The 12,723-nt window shown below is 44.0% G+C and overlaps 1 protein-coding gene across 1 annotated transcript in view; it reads left to right on the top strand.

The window, feature by feature from the left end:
* Window positions 1–12,723, top strand: part of LOC102018698 (laminin subunit beta-4) — a 99,877-nt gene that overhangs the window by 60,633 nt on the left and 26,521 nt on the right. The window contains 10 exon segments of the mRNA XM_013510493.1: window positions 2,057–2,199; window positions 4,709–4,803; window positions 7,117–7,118; window positions 7,365–7,403; window positions 7,406–7,426; window positions 7,429–7,634; window positions 9,224–9,293; window positions 9,296–9,367; window positions 12,367–12,463; window positions 12,600–12,682. Of these exon segments, the coding sequence (XP_013365947.1) occupies window positions 2,057–2,199; window positions 4,709–4,803; window positions 7,117–7,118; window positions 7,365–7,403; window positions 7,406–7,426; window positions 7,429–7,634; window positions 9,224–9,293; window positions 9,296–9,367; window positions 12,367–12,463; window positions 12,600–12,682 (828 nt within the window).

Genomic DNA, 12,723 nt, shown 5'->3' with positions numbered 1-12,723 from the left:
AGTGAAAGGAGGCACTGGTGAGGAGGTAATACGCTATTTTTCACAACCCTTAGGCTATAGCTACTTGTTAGATCTTTCTTGCATATCTCTGTCTTCCTGAGAAACCACTTTGAAGATACCACCATGTATTACAGCAGCCATTGATATTTTTCCTACTAATCTGTCCATAACTCTAATGTTTGTCTTGTTCCTATGCTATTTCATACATGGATGTATATTTATTATTATGTGTTTCCTACAACAGCCATTGAGAATAGTTAATGATTATTCAATAGGTCACTCATGTATAGCTCTATTTATTTTCTTTAGAAGCCACTTTGAAGAGACCAAAGTATAGTACAACAACTATTGATAATCTCCTACCTCTTTTGTCTGTAACTCACTATCATTTGTCTATTTATTTTCTTGAGAAACTATCTTGTAGATAACAATATGTAAAATAACAACCATTGATAATTTCCTACCACTTTGTCTGTAATTTGGTAAGCCCCCTTATTACTATGTTATCCTTCTTTTACTCTTTAAAATAATTTTAAAAAGTAAAAAATAAATAAATAAATAAACTGGAGCTGCCATTCCCTGTGACTTGCCAATTACTTTCTGTGTGGGTCACCTAAGATAGCATGGAAACTTCTAGACCAGCCCTGATCACTTGCTAAAGAGTGCAGGGTCCTAGGGCTCATACAGTTAACACCACATAACTGCATGTGTAATTTTTAGCAAATATAAAAAGAGCACAAAATTTTTCAAAATACTATACCATTATTTATTTATAGAAAAAATTGCTAATGCCATGCTTAGTATTTGGTTTTGTGGTTCTTTTGTTGTTGTTCTTTTTTCTGGCTTAATGAATCTCTTCTTTGAAATGTTTTCCACATTAATAGAGATAGGTGAGGATAAAACAGTAACAAAATTTTAGAAAAGGTCAAAAATCTACAATATAGGGATCAGAATTTAATTGGAATCAAAATGCTAATTTGAAGAGTGTAGTCTTCCTAATTAGTAAGCATTTGCTCACCTACTTACTTGTATCATCCAAAGGTCAAATCTTACACAATAAAAGTTTGAAGGCAATATATATGAATATACACGTATGTTCTCCCCTTCTTTTTCCTTCTCTCTAACCCTCCTCCACCCTACCAACACACCATATCCCTTTTCAAAAACACAAACTTTTTCTTTCTTCTAGGATAGATTTGTGAGATTATGACAACAATACAGGCAAATGTACCCTACACCCAGTTCCCTTTTCAGCATCTTATGATAATAACCAGTACTGATGTATATCACTCACTAAGCCTCATCATTTATTCAGATTTCCTTAACTTTTATCTAATATCTTTCTTTTGTTCCAAGACCCCATCCATAACTCATTACAATTAGTCATAATGTCTCCTTAGGGTCCTCTTAGCTGCGACAGTTTCTCAGACTTACCTTGCTTTTGACGTCCTTAAATGTTTTGCAAAGTATTTTGTAGCATGTCTGTCAATTAAAATTTGTCTAACATTTTTCTCATTACCTTGGGTTAAAAGTTTTGAGAAGACCACAAAGATAAAGCACCTCCTTCTCTTCGCATCATATGAAGGGTACAGTGATTAATACAACTTACCATTGTTGATGTGCCTTATCACTTATCAGAAAGTGATTGTCAGATTCTATATTATAAAATTACTCTTTTCCCCAGCTGCTTACTGGGGAAAGTGACCATGGTGACCCTGTGGAAGTCACCATGCATAGCTCACATTTCAGGAGTAAGGAGTCACGTCTACCTCTTGACAGCCAGAATCTCTGTGAGATACTGAAACTCCGCACTGCAGGTTTGTCTGTGATCTCGTATTTATTCGTTTATTCAGCCATTTATTGCCATTGCTGTAGATTCATGGGTACAACACTATTTTTTTGTTCAACTTGTTCCAACCTTGAGCATTAGAAGCTCTTTCAGATGGCTCCTGTGCCCTTCTAACATGCCCCAATATTGTAGGATTTTTCAAACTACTTCCTCAATTTCTAGCAGGGCAAAATGCTCTAAGCTCATCTTACATATTTCTTGCCGTAGTCCTAGAATCAGCCATTTCTGTAAATGAGCACTGCTTCCCTTATTGGAGAATGGTGTCAGAAACCAAGATCTGGGCACTAGATGACCACACTATCTTTACATGCTCCCCTCCACTCTCCACACCTGCAGCCACCAACTATGCAGTAAATTAGTAGCCGCCCACATGACTGCTTGGTTTCCCAAGCAGCTGGGACTTCTAACACTCACGACATCACTGTCCAGTTACTTCTTAGACCTTTTGGGAAGAAGCACTCAGCATGTGCTTCAACCGTGGAGGCCAAGGACAGCCACAAGCTGATGATCAGATGGCGCTGGTTTAACCAAAAGCCCCTGTGACGAGGGTTCTTTGGGCTATTTGGGCCACAGGTTATCCCTCGGGGAAGGTTGCTCTCTACAATCAGGAAACACTTTCGTTGGAGTACAGAGAAGACATGTGGACAATTAGGTCCCCAGCTGTTTAAACTACTACTGATAAATGTCTCTGTGTCAGCCAGGAGGTGGCCTCTCGTGAGTTCCCACAGAGACCCACACATGTTGTCCAACATTTTCATCCACCGCGTAGGTGGAGTTGGAGGAACAAGCTTCTCAGATTTGCAGATGCTACAGAATTGTAAGTCAGTGTGATAAAGACAGAAGACGAGGCCAGGTGTCCTAATCAGCTACACGTAGGCTGAAAACAAGATGAAATGTTAACAGCATAAAAGTAAAGTTGTGTAATTGAGTTTTTTAAATCCCTTGCATAAATACAGGGTGGAAATAATAACTTGGCACCAGCTCAGGTGTAAAATATCTGAGGATTTTCACTGTGTGCAAGTTTCCTGTGAGCCAGCAGTGTGCAAGGGCTGTGAAAGAGGGGTGTACTCTGAGCTGGAGTGAGGGGCCCGGGGGCCACGGCCAGATCCAGGCCTGTCACCATCCCACTGTCTTCCCTGCTGCCTGGACAGCCACATAAGCATTGTTCTCCTTTCTGAGCACTCCACTTTTTACAGTTTTTAAAAACTTGCAGTTGACACACAATAATAGTACATCATTGTTGTGTGATATTTTGATACATATATAACTGTATAAAAATCAAATCAAGGTAACTGTCATTTCAGTCACCTCAAACATTTATCTCTTCTTTATGCTGAGTACATTCCAAAGCTCTCTTTAGCTATTTTTGAAATATATAACAGCCAGGTGTGGAGGCACCTCTGTAATCCCAGCACTTCCGAGATGGAAGGGGGAGGATCGCCACAAGTTCAAGGTCAGCCTGGACTGCATAGCATGACTCTGTTTCAAAACGAAGCAATGAAATATATGATAAATTATTGTTATCTATAGTCATACTACTGTGATACAGCTCACTGTAACTTAATCCTCCCATCTAACTGGAATTTTGTACCAATTAACCAGCCTTCCTCTCTCCTCCCGCCCTCCGCCCTTCCCAGCCCTGGGAGTCACCATTCTCCTCTCTCCTTCTAGGAGGTCAGCTTCTTTCTACATATGGTGCAAACATGCAGGATCTGCCTTCCTGCTAAGTACCACATTTTAAACAAAATACAGACCAAAGAAGTATGTGTCTGGAGGACTAGAGTAATGGATAGAACTGTGCTATTCTGTGACTAAGGAGTGAAGGGATGAGAGGTGGTCAGCCCCGTGGAGAGAAGCACTGAGATGGCCATCGCTAATGGGGAGGACAGAGCTGCCTGTCTTGTGCAGTTCTTCAAGACAGGACTCAGAACGATGGGAGCGAGTTCCCAGGAGGCAGACTGTGTGTCAGAGTGAGAAAGCGCTAGCGAGTCATCAGAAACAGCTAGCGGTATGCGAGACCTCAGGAGCAGCCAGCTCGCCACGATGCCGTATATTTGAACAGAGACTGTGCGAGCTCCAAAGATGGACAGAAAGTTGGTAGGTTTCATCACAGTGAATCCACCCACTTCCTCACTGCAAAAAATACTTATGGAGCTGATGTTTAGGCAGATTTGGTTAAGTAGAATTTATGGGCACTACAATAGGGATTTGCTTTTATAGTATTTTTCTCCTGTTACTTTCCAACCGCCTCAGTTTTTAGAAAAGCTAATCAAGAATCCATTTGGGAAGGTACAGAAAGTCCAGCCTTCTCCCAAAAAACACAGTTAAGTGTTATTACGTGATTAAAGTACAAAAAAATGCCATTTTACTGAGCAAAGCATTAACCCTGCTGGTAGAAACTGCCTTGTGCATTCCATAATGGAAATATTACTTGCCAGATTAACTGATGAATAATAGACCAGGTCTCTGGTCTTGTTCTCTGTCTCTGTCTCTGTCTCCCTCTCTCTCTCTCTCTCTCTCTCTCTTTATCTCTCCCATAACTACAGAGGAAAAGAATGTGGCCAGTTTCCCAATATGTGTTTTGTTTTCATTTACATCTGTGCATGTTTCCCCGTTTGGGGCCACCTGTCCCTGACCAGCTGTGTGCAGGCGGTATATTCACAAACTTTCAGCCAAACTAAGGATAATTCTGATCCTTAGTAGAATTTGGGTGGTTGCTGGTCGTGGGAATCGTCCTCCCTCCGCCTCTGCACAGCTGTATGTTCTAAATCACCGGAGGGAAAGATGTGTCCTAGGAAAATGAATTATGCTGGGAGACCGTAAATCTTGTCCATTCCTCACCCATGACTGTTCTCACAGCTTACAGGGCAGGGTCCATGCAAATTAGGCTCTGGTGGGAAGCACTGCAGTGAGTGCAAGGAAAATTATTGTGCTGACCCTCTTGGGCGATGCATGTATAAGTACTGGACTCTAAAACACACGAGTCAGTCAGCTGGCCCTGTCCCAGGCACACTACAGACCACCTGAGTTTCAAAATTCCTTCATTTGATTGTGTTGTTTTTAGCAGTTTGGGCTTAGTGGGAAACTCAAAGCTTTGTCCTAGTTTTGAAAGTAATATTTTTGTAACCCTGTAAAAACTATTATTTTTCTGCTAAGTTAAAATCCTGAGTCATGTTAGCCTGTTAATATCTGTAGCCTCTGTTAAAATCCCGAAAAGTCATTACAATTGAATAGACTCTATGATCATGCCTGCTACTTGGAAGCCTTTGAGGAAAGTCAGCCCCTCCGGATCGAGGTAGAGGCTGGGAGGGAGATCACAGGAAACCAGAGTGTTCTCTTCAAAGTGACTCTCAGAGCTCTGGGTCTGTGACATCAATACATCTGCCAATATTCACAGAATTCCTGCTGGGTCCTATGGGGAGTAAACAAGTAAGGTGACACCCTGTCACCTTGGAGTTTGCGTTCCAGATCCTTCATCGCATGTGTGCATACTGCACGGAAGGTTTCAAGCAGCTCTGTACGGTAGAACTGTCTGCACTGAGGGAAATGTTCCACATCCCCGCTGTCGGAGGCAGGGGCCACCAGCCATAGGTAACTCTCAAGCACGTCACTGTAGGCTCTGCAACTGTGAAACACAAGCAAGTACGCATTTTATTTTATTTTATCTTCAACAGCCACCTGTGGTTAGTGGGTACCATATGGATGGTGCAAATTTAGACTTTGGATTGGTTCTAGGAGGCAGGATTTTTGAGTCTCCGCGTAAAGTCAGCTTCCGAGGCAAGTCAATCCAATAAAGTCGAACGTGATGGGCTTCCTGTCATGGTCACCTCTATATCGCCACACATGATAACTTGCTTCTCCTCTCCATTCCTATATACATGTGCTCCTGTGGCTAAAAAATAGTACCATCATTTCCTCATCTCATTTAAATGCAAGTTCTTAATGATTTCCTCCAGGCCATACTTAACTCAGTTTTCTAGGGTGAGTTACTAATTTCAAAACCAGGGAGGAGGTCAGGCATGGTGACGCAAGCCTGTAGTCCCAACACTGGGAAGGCTGAGGCAGGAAGATCACAGTGAGTCTGAGGCCAGCCTGGATTATACAGTGGGACCCTGTCTAAAAATTTAAAAATTCAAAAAAAAAAAAAAAAACATGGAGGAGGGGTTGGGGTGTAGCTCAGTGGTAGAGTACTTGCCTAGCATGCAAAAGGCCCTGGGTTCAACCTCCAGCAGCAAAACTTAAAACAAAAACAAAACAAAGAGGAATGCTGGCCCTTGGAAGATCTGTATCAGATAGCCTCTTTTCTGATGTCCCTCTAATATTTTAATCTTATTGCCTAAAAATGCTTTTATCTTTCATAGTGAAGCAATAGAGGAAACTGCAAATTGTCAACTCAAGCCACAGATCCTACTAAAGCTCCTGGGAGGAGCGGCTGGTGAAGTGACATAATGCTGTCCCCAAGGGCTCCCTGCTAAGGGCCCTAGGCCAAATCTGAGTGTGCCGGGCAGATGACATCCAGTTGAGGAGCCTAGTGTGCTCGTCAGTTTATATTTATAATTGCCTTTATTTCTGCTCAAGCTGTCATTTTAAATCACTTGTTTCTTGCAGTGAATCCAAAGACACAAGCTAGGGCTTCCCTAACCTTCTGGAAATTGCAGTCATGGCAATAGCCTCCCCATCCTCCGTCCTCTGGCTCGATCAGGAACCTACTCACAGTGACAGGCGGCATCACCTGTTGTCATTAGTGTATGTTCACAGTGCGTGTTGTGGGTGTTGGCACATACACACTTTGCATCTTGATTCTTTTCACTCACCATCTCCTTCCCAGCTCCCCCGACACCATTCCCAGGTCTCCTTCCTGTCTCCACAAAGTCTGTCCCCCTGTTTCCTATTCCCTTCCTTTTACGTTGCTGTCAATTATTTATATTTTGGGTTTCTCATATCAAGGAAACCATGCCCTGGTTAGCCTCTGTGTCCAATTTATTTCATTATGCATTAGCATCAGGGTCCCAAGGCGCATCCATTTTCCTACACGGCTATTTTTTAATGAAGAGTTCTTCCCCTCCTCTTTTTGAGGGAGAAATCGTCCCCTTACATACTGAAGATAGCGTGGGTCAGCACACCCAGGGGGATCTGCTAAGAATCACTGTGATCCTGGGACTTCTTAGAGGGTCCCTGGCCCCGCTGAGGCAGCCATGGGGACAGCAGAGTCACCGGTGCACTGGCCACTGTTAACTCCACGTGCCTCCCGCAGACGGATGGAGAAGCCGCACATACACGCATGCAATGCAAGGAAGACAGGAGCTAACATTGTCTGTGCAGAAGTGGAATATAGGGAGGTGTGCTGGACTGTCACGGGCATCACACAGATCTCTGCAGTTGCAATATTTTTAAATGCTCACCTTAGAAACACAAGTTGGGAAGATTCTCAGGAGGGAGGAGAGGGCGTTATTCTTGAGTAGCCATCAGCGAAAGATCAAGTGACATTTTGTGCTTCTTTGCTCTTCCTTTCCAGCCTGTGACTGCAGCAAGGAAGGAACCCAGTAGCCCTTCTGTGACCAGACACGGGAGTGTGCCACGCCGGAAGGGTGGCAGCGGCCAGCAACGTGACTGCTGCGCCCGGGGTCATGGCCGGGAATTCCCTGCTTGTCTTTGATGTCATTTGTGCCTTGATCAGCAGGACCACATTGCTTCTTCCCTCTCTGAAGCAGTGCAAGGGTTAATGGGGCTGCTGCTAGCGTGGAGGTCAGCTGTGGGGCTGCTTCAGAGGCCCCGGAGAAAGCATGTCTGACATACCGAGGACTTTGGAACATCCTGCTTTCTCACCCAGAGAACTCTTTTCTTAATTTTTTTTTTAATCATCCATTTTTTAATCAACTCTTAAAAGTCAAGGATTACCGTGACTGTGAGGTAGGATTTGTGCGCCAGGAGTAGACAAGTCCTGATTTACCTTGACTCCTGCTGACTCTCTCATGTTCAGCCTTCAAGTTAGAAACTGACTTCAGGAAATCGATAAACTCAGCTAAGAACCAGGCTGGTGAACATGTTTGTCTGCCTCTTTCTCGCTTGGCTAGGATCGCATGCAGTTTTTTCCGGGTGTCATTGACTACAATGAGAAGATAATCATTAAGATGTTATTCGGAGGCCGGGCATGGTGGCACACGCTGTAATCCCAGCACTTGGGAGGCTGAGGCAGGAGAATTGCTGTGAGTTTGAGGCCAGCCTGAGCTACAAAGTGAGTTCAAGGGCAGCCTCAACTGCATAGTGAAACCCTGTCTCAAAAAGACAAAAAAAAAAAAGATGTTACTTGGGCAAATGGAGTGTAGCTTAGCGGTGGAATGCTTACCTAACAGACAAGCACTGAAAAATTAAAAAACAAAGTTAGGTGGGAATATCATACCCAGCAGAACTCAGACATGAAATTAGAAGTGTTTTCTAAAAAGGACAGTGTATGCTTCAACAATGCCCCTGGGTAGGGGTCAGCAAATATAGTTCACAGGTCAAACCTAACACAGGACCTGTTTTCGTGGGTGAAGTTTCTTTGAAACATACCCACGCCCATGTGTTTACAGCCCTGATGCGGGGGTGATGGCAGGCACCAGAACTCCTGAGGACAGAAGGCTACTGGCCTGCTCTGAGCTGAACCAGGATAGCAAAATGTCCAACTTCCCCTGCTTAAAGGGTGTATTCACCATCCACATGGACCAATGGTACGTGTGTGTGTGGAACGCAGCAAATTGAAGTAGGGCAGGGTGTGCAACATCAAAGAGTCGGTGACGGACAAGAACACACCCAGGTACACTCGCCAACAAGGGAACCTCCTTGCCACATGAGAAATAAAAAGACCCTCACCAGAATCTACACTGAAACGAAACTGGTTGGATGTGGATTTATTCAGAATGAAGAACTGCTCTTACCCCAGGCCGGCTAGGTGCTCTGTTTTATCATGTGTTGAAAGCCAAATGCAGCCCACTCTCTTAGACTGATTTAAATGAGCCGTATCCGATTCTGAAAGTTTTGAAATGCAAAACAAAGGAAGAGAAAGCATAAAAGCTTGAAATTGAAAGATTTGAAAACCTTTATTCTGCTAGAACTTGTAGGGTGGTTACAGTTTAAAAGAGCATTGAAATATTCCAGGAAGTTGAATAAAGAGGAAAGAGGTGAGCTCTAAACAGGATCATAAACCAAGATGAAAAGTTGTGTACAGAGTCCCTTCCAGCTCTTCAACTGCCCTAATAATAAGGACCCTAATAATGAGGGCAAATTTCTGTGGCGTGCTCTTTCTACCAGTGTATCGAATGTAATAAAAGCTTAACCACATCTACCCTCATTTTCTCTGACAGAAAACAGATCTAAGGGAAGAACTGAATGCAGCTAAGGGAAGAACTGAAACCAGTGTATGAATTTCAAGATCTGCAAGAAACCACAAGAAGTCTGAGGAGGGAACAGATCTCTTTTTGGAACAACTGTGGGAGGAGATGAATTTCCAGTGCAGCGTGCTGAATGCCAGCATCGTGGGTGAAAGCGAGAATGTGCTGTTTCCACATGGAGTTTAGCAACCTCCAAGGTGCATCCCCCGGTGAGCCACACGTACCCACCTCCATGGCGCCCGAGCACCTCAGAACGTGAAAATGCACCCAGCAGAGGCATTATGTCTACATGGATATCTCAACTTTGTAAACATTACAGAGCCCAGATAGCATCTGCTCAAAATAACAAATAAGGGTAAAATGTCTGATGCTAAACAAATATTAAAACCCACAGTAATCTAATACCAAGCTTTGCAACAGTCTTGAGTAAGCAGCAAGTTAGAAATTCTAAGGCGGCCGTAAGTAATGACAGAGGCACGGTTCTATGCCTTCCTGGTTATAAGCCATTCCGTTTCCAGCAACCATAAATGCAAAGGAACATGGCAAAAAGAATTGCACTCATTTCTCATAGGAACTTTGTAGAAATTGAAGTTGTGGAGCAGATTAGAAGCCATTAATTCATATGACTTAGTTCTTAAAACAGAATGTGAGCACGCTTGTAATCACTGCACTCTGGGAGGCTGAAGCAGGAGGATCACAAGTTCAAGTTCAGCCTGGTCAATTTAGTGGCTTAGCAACACCCTATGTCAAAATTTAAAAGTAGAAGGTAGGAGTCTGGGGATGTGGCTCAGTGCAAAGGCCCTAGGTTCGTTTCCTACCACAAAAAAAACCACAAAACAAAACTAACAAGTATGAACCCCTACCAATGCCAAAGTCAACTTGGAGGAGAAATGGAAGTCTAGAGCACAACCTTGATTAGTTCATCTTTTGTTTAAGATGACAGCTGTTTTTATCTGGAAATGGACAACTTGTTACCACTAAGAGAGTACTGAGTTCATTCACACTCACCTGTCTAAATGAGAGGTAATTGGGTGTGGTGGTGCACGCCTGTAATCCCAGCACTCGGGAGGCTGAGGAGGATGATCGTTGCAAGTTCAAGGCCAGCCTGGGCTACAAAGTGAGCTCAAGGCCAGCCTGAACTGCATAGTGAGACCCTGTCTCAAAAAGACAATAAATACATAAATAAATAAATAAAAGAGGTAAAGGGAAAACATACATGAGTCATGTCAAAACACAAACATGGGTGGCTTTGCCTTATCCTATAAGTACGTGCCGTTTTCATCTGATTGTGATCTGAAGAGAAAGAAAAAAATAGCAATGAGGAATGCCTACTTGCCCTAAAGGAACGCTTACATTTAGTGAGACTAATTTTAGCAAAGATCTAGTAATGGTGAGCATAAATGCCATGGGAAGAGTAAAGAATTTAGTCTGATTACCAGTCTGAAATACGGTGTCCCCTGAAGGCATTCAGGGTCCACAGGGGTCGCCCCGAGGCTGGTGGCATACACAGGGGGTCTGGCAGCAGTTACCGAGCTCTCTTGATGCCTGCCGCTGCTCTGGGCAGTTCCTATGACAAGGACCTGCTCTTGAGTTATTCCTGTCCCCTCCAGGACACAGGGCAGAAACGACCCCGAGCAGCATGAGCAGCTGCTCTGGAAGCAGAGCACCAAGAAGGGAATTCTTTGGGGCTGGTGAGGAAAAGCATCAGTGAATAGGCGGTAAGTGAGTAGAGGTTTACAAGACAGAAAGTCGTGCCAGATAAGTAAAAGCAGAAAATCACTCCAAGCAGTAGGGACCTGTTTTTATTTATTTATTTATTTATTTATTTACTTATTTTGGTCTTTTTGAGACAGGGTCTCGCTATGCAGATCAGGCTGGCCTTGAGCTCACTTTGTAGCCCAGGCTGGCCTTGAACTCGCAGCGATCCTCCTGCCTCAGCCTCCCGAGTGCTGAGATTACAGGCATGCGCCACCACGCTCAGCTTGTTTTCATTTTTAAAATAAATGAAAAAGCCTCTGCGTGGCAAGTGCAAGGTTCTGAGTTTGATTCCCAGTTCAAAAAAAAAAAAGAGTATAGGACCATAATAAGTACCAAAAAAGCTTAAAAGATAAGATGTGGTTGTCTCAGGCCTGGATCACGAGTGTGCAAGGAGTGGTCAGGAGGTGGGTTGCTGCATTCTAAAATATGAGGTTCTAGTTTAACTTCTGCGTTCTAGTTGACCCTAAAATTACCACACTGCTTTCATGGATGTGTGTTTTATTCAAATATGGAAGAGGGAGGTGCTTGAACAACACAGGTTGTAGGGCCAAACCCCCTGCTTCAAATCCTGGCTCCCTCTCCCGCTGTCGCTGAGATCTTGGGCAAGTAACTTCCCTCACCAGGGCCTCGACTTCCTCATGCATAAAGTGAGGGTGGTCTAGTAACGCGCGGCGCGTGCTCGGTCAGGCCCGGGAAGAACGCTGATGGGATGTTCAGGCGTGTGCAAAGCCCTCGCTGGGTCTCACCACAACCTGGGCTCTGGGACCTCAGCCTGAGGACCACTCCAGCCGCCTTCTTTTCCTGGGATGCAGCTGTACCTGGGGCTGCTGTCCTCCCCGCGGCAGAAGACCGCACCCAGACAGAAACGCTATGCCCGGCAACGCCTACAGCATCAGTTCGCCGGCCTTCGCAGAAATAGTTGTTAGGTCCCAGTCTAGGTAGTTAACTGCACTTACTGGTTTCACATGCTACCGCTTACATCGGTATTTTAATTAATTCCTTACATTTCTGGCACACTTTACAAAATATTCTCATATTATCTCATTTAATCCTTACTAATTATTATCACCAATGTACAGATAAGGAAACAAAATCTAACAGATTAACTGGTTTGCTCAAAGACATAGCCAGGAAGTAGAGGGCCGGGCCAGGACAAAGCCTGCAGCCTGCGCCATGGACTTCAGTGTCAGTGCTGTGTCCTGTCTGTACCTATCCCACGCCATCAGTCCGTCCCCCATTAAATGCGAATTTAAGGAGGACGATGTTGAAATTTTGTAATGAAAATTAGAGCCAGAAAGGAGCTAAATTGTGCAATGATTGGCCGGCTAGCTGATATATTAGTCATTCGTTTTCACAAAATGTATCTTACCTTGATTCGCGCTGGTGTAGACTGCTCAGAAAACATCAGGAAGTATTACCACACATCCTCATCTGCTGAGAAGAAAGCTAACAAAGCTCATTCCATCATGCTATACTGGTTTTTTTTGTTTGTTTCATTTATGTTTTGTTTTTTCCGGTACTGGGAATTGAACTCACGACGTTGCGCTTGCCAGGCAGGTGCTGTGCCGCTGAGCTAAATCCCCAGCCCCTCATTCCATCATAAATTACTCTACAAATGCCAGGGTCTGCTTACTTACCATTTTAGATACACTGACCCCAAAACAAAACTTGTTGGAGAAATTAAAGCAGATTAAGACTGCACATGGTGGCACACCCCTGTCATTCCAGCATTTGGGACGCTGAGGC

This window comes from Chinchilla lanigera, unplaced genomic scaffold, assembly GCF_000276665.1.
Source record: "Chinchilla lanigera isolate Chin_1 unplaced genomic scaffold, ChiLan1.0 scaffold00009, whole genome shotgun sequence".
In the NCBI taxonomy this organism is placed as follows: Eukaryota; Metazoa; Chordata; class Mammalia; order Rodentia; family Chinchillidae; genus Chinchilla; species Chinchilla lanigera.
This window is presented reverse-complemented; position numbering and strand designations above follow the sequence as displayed.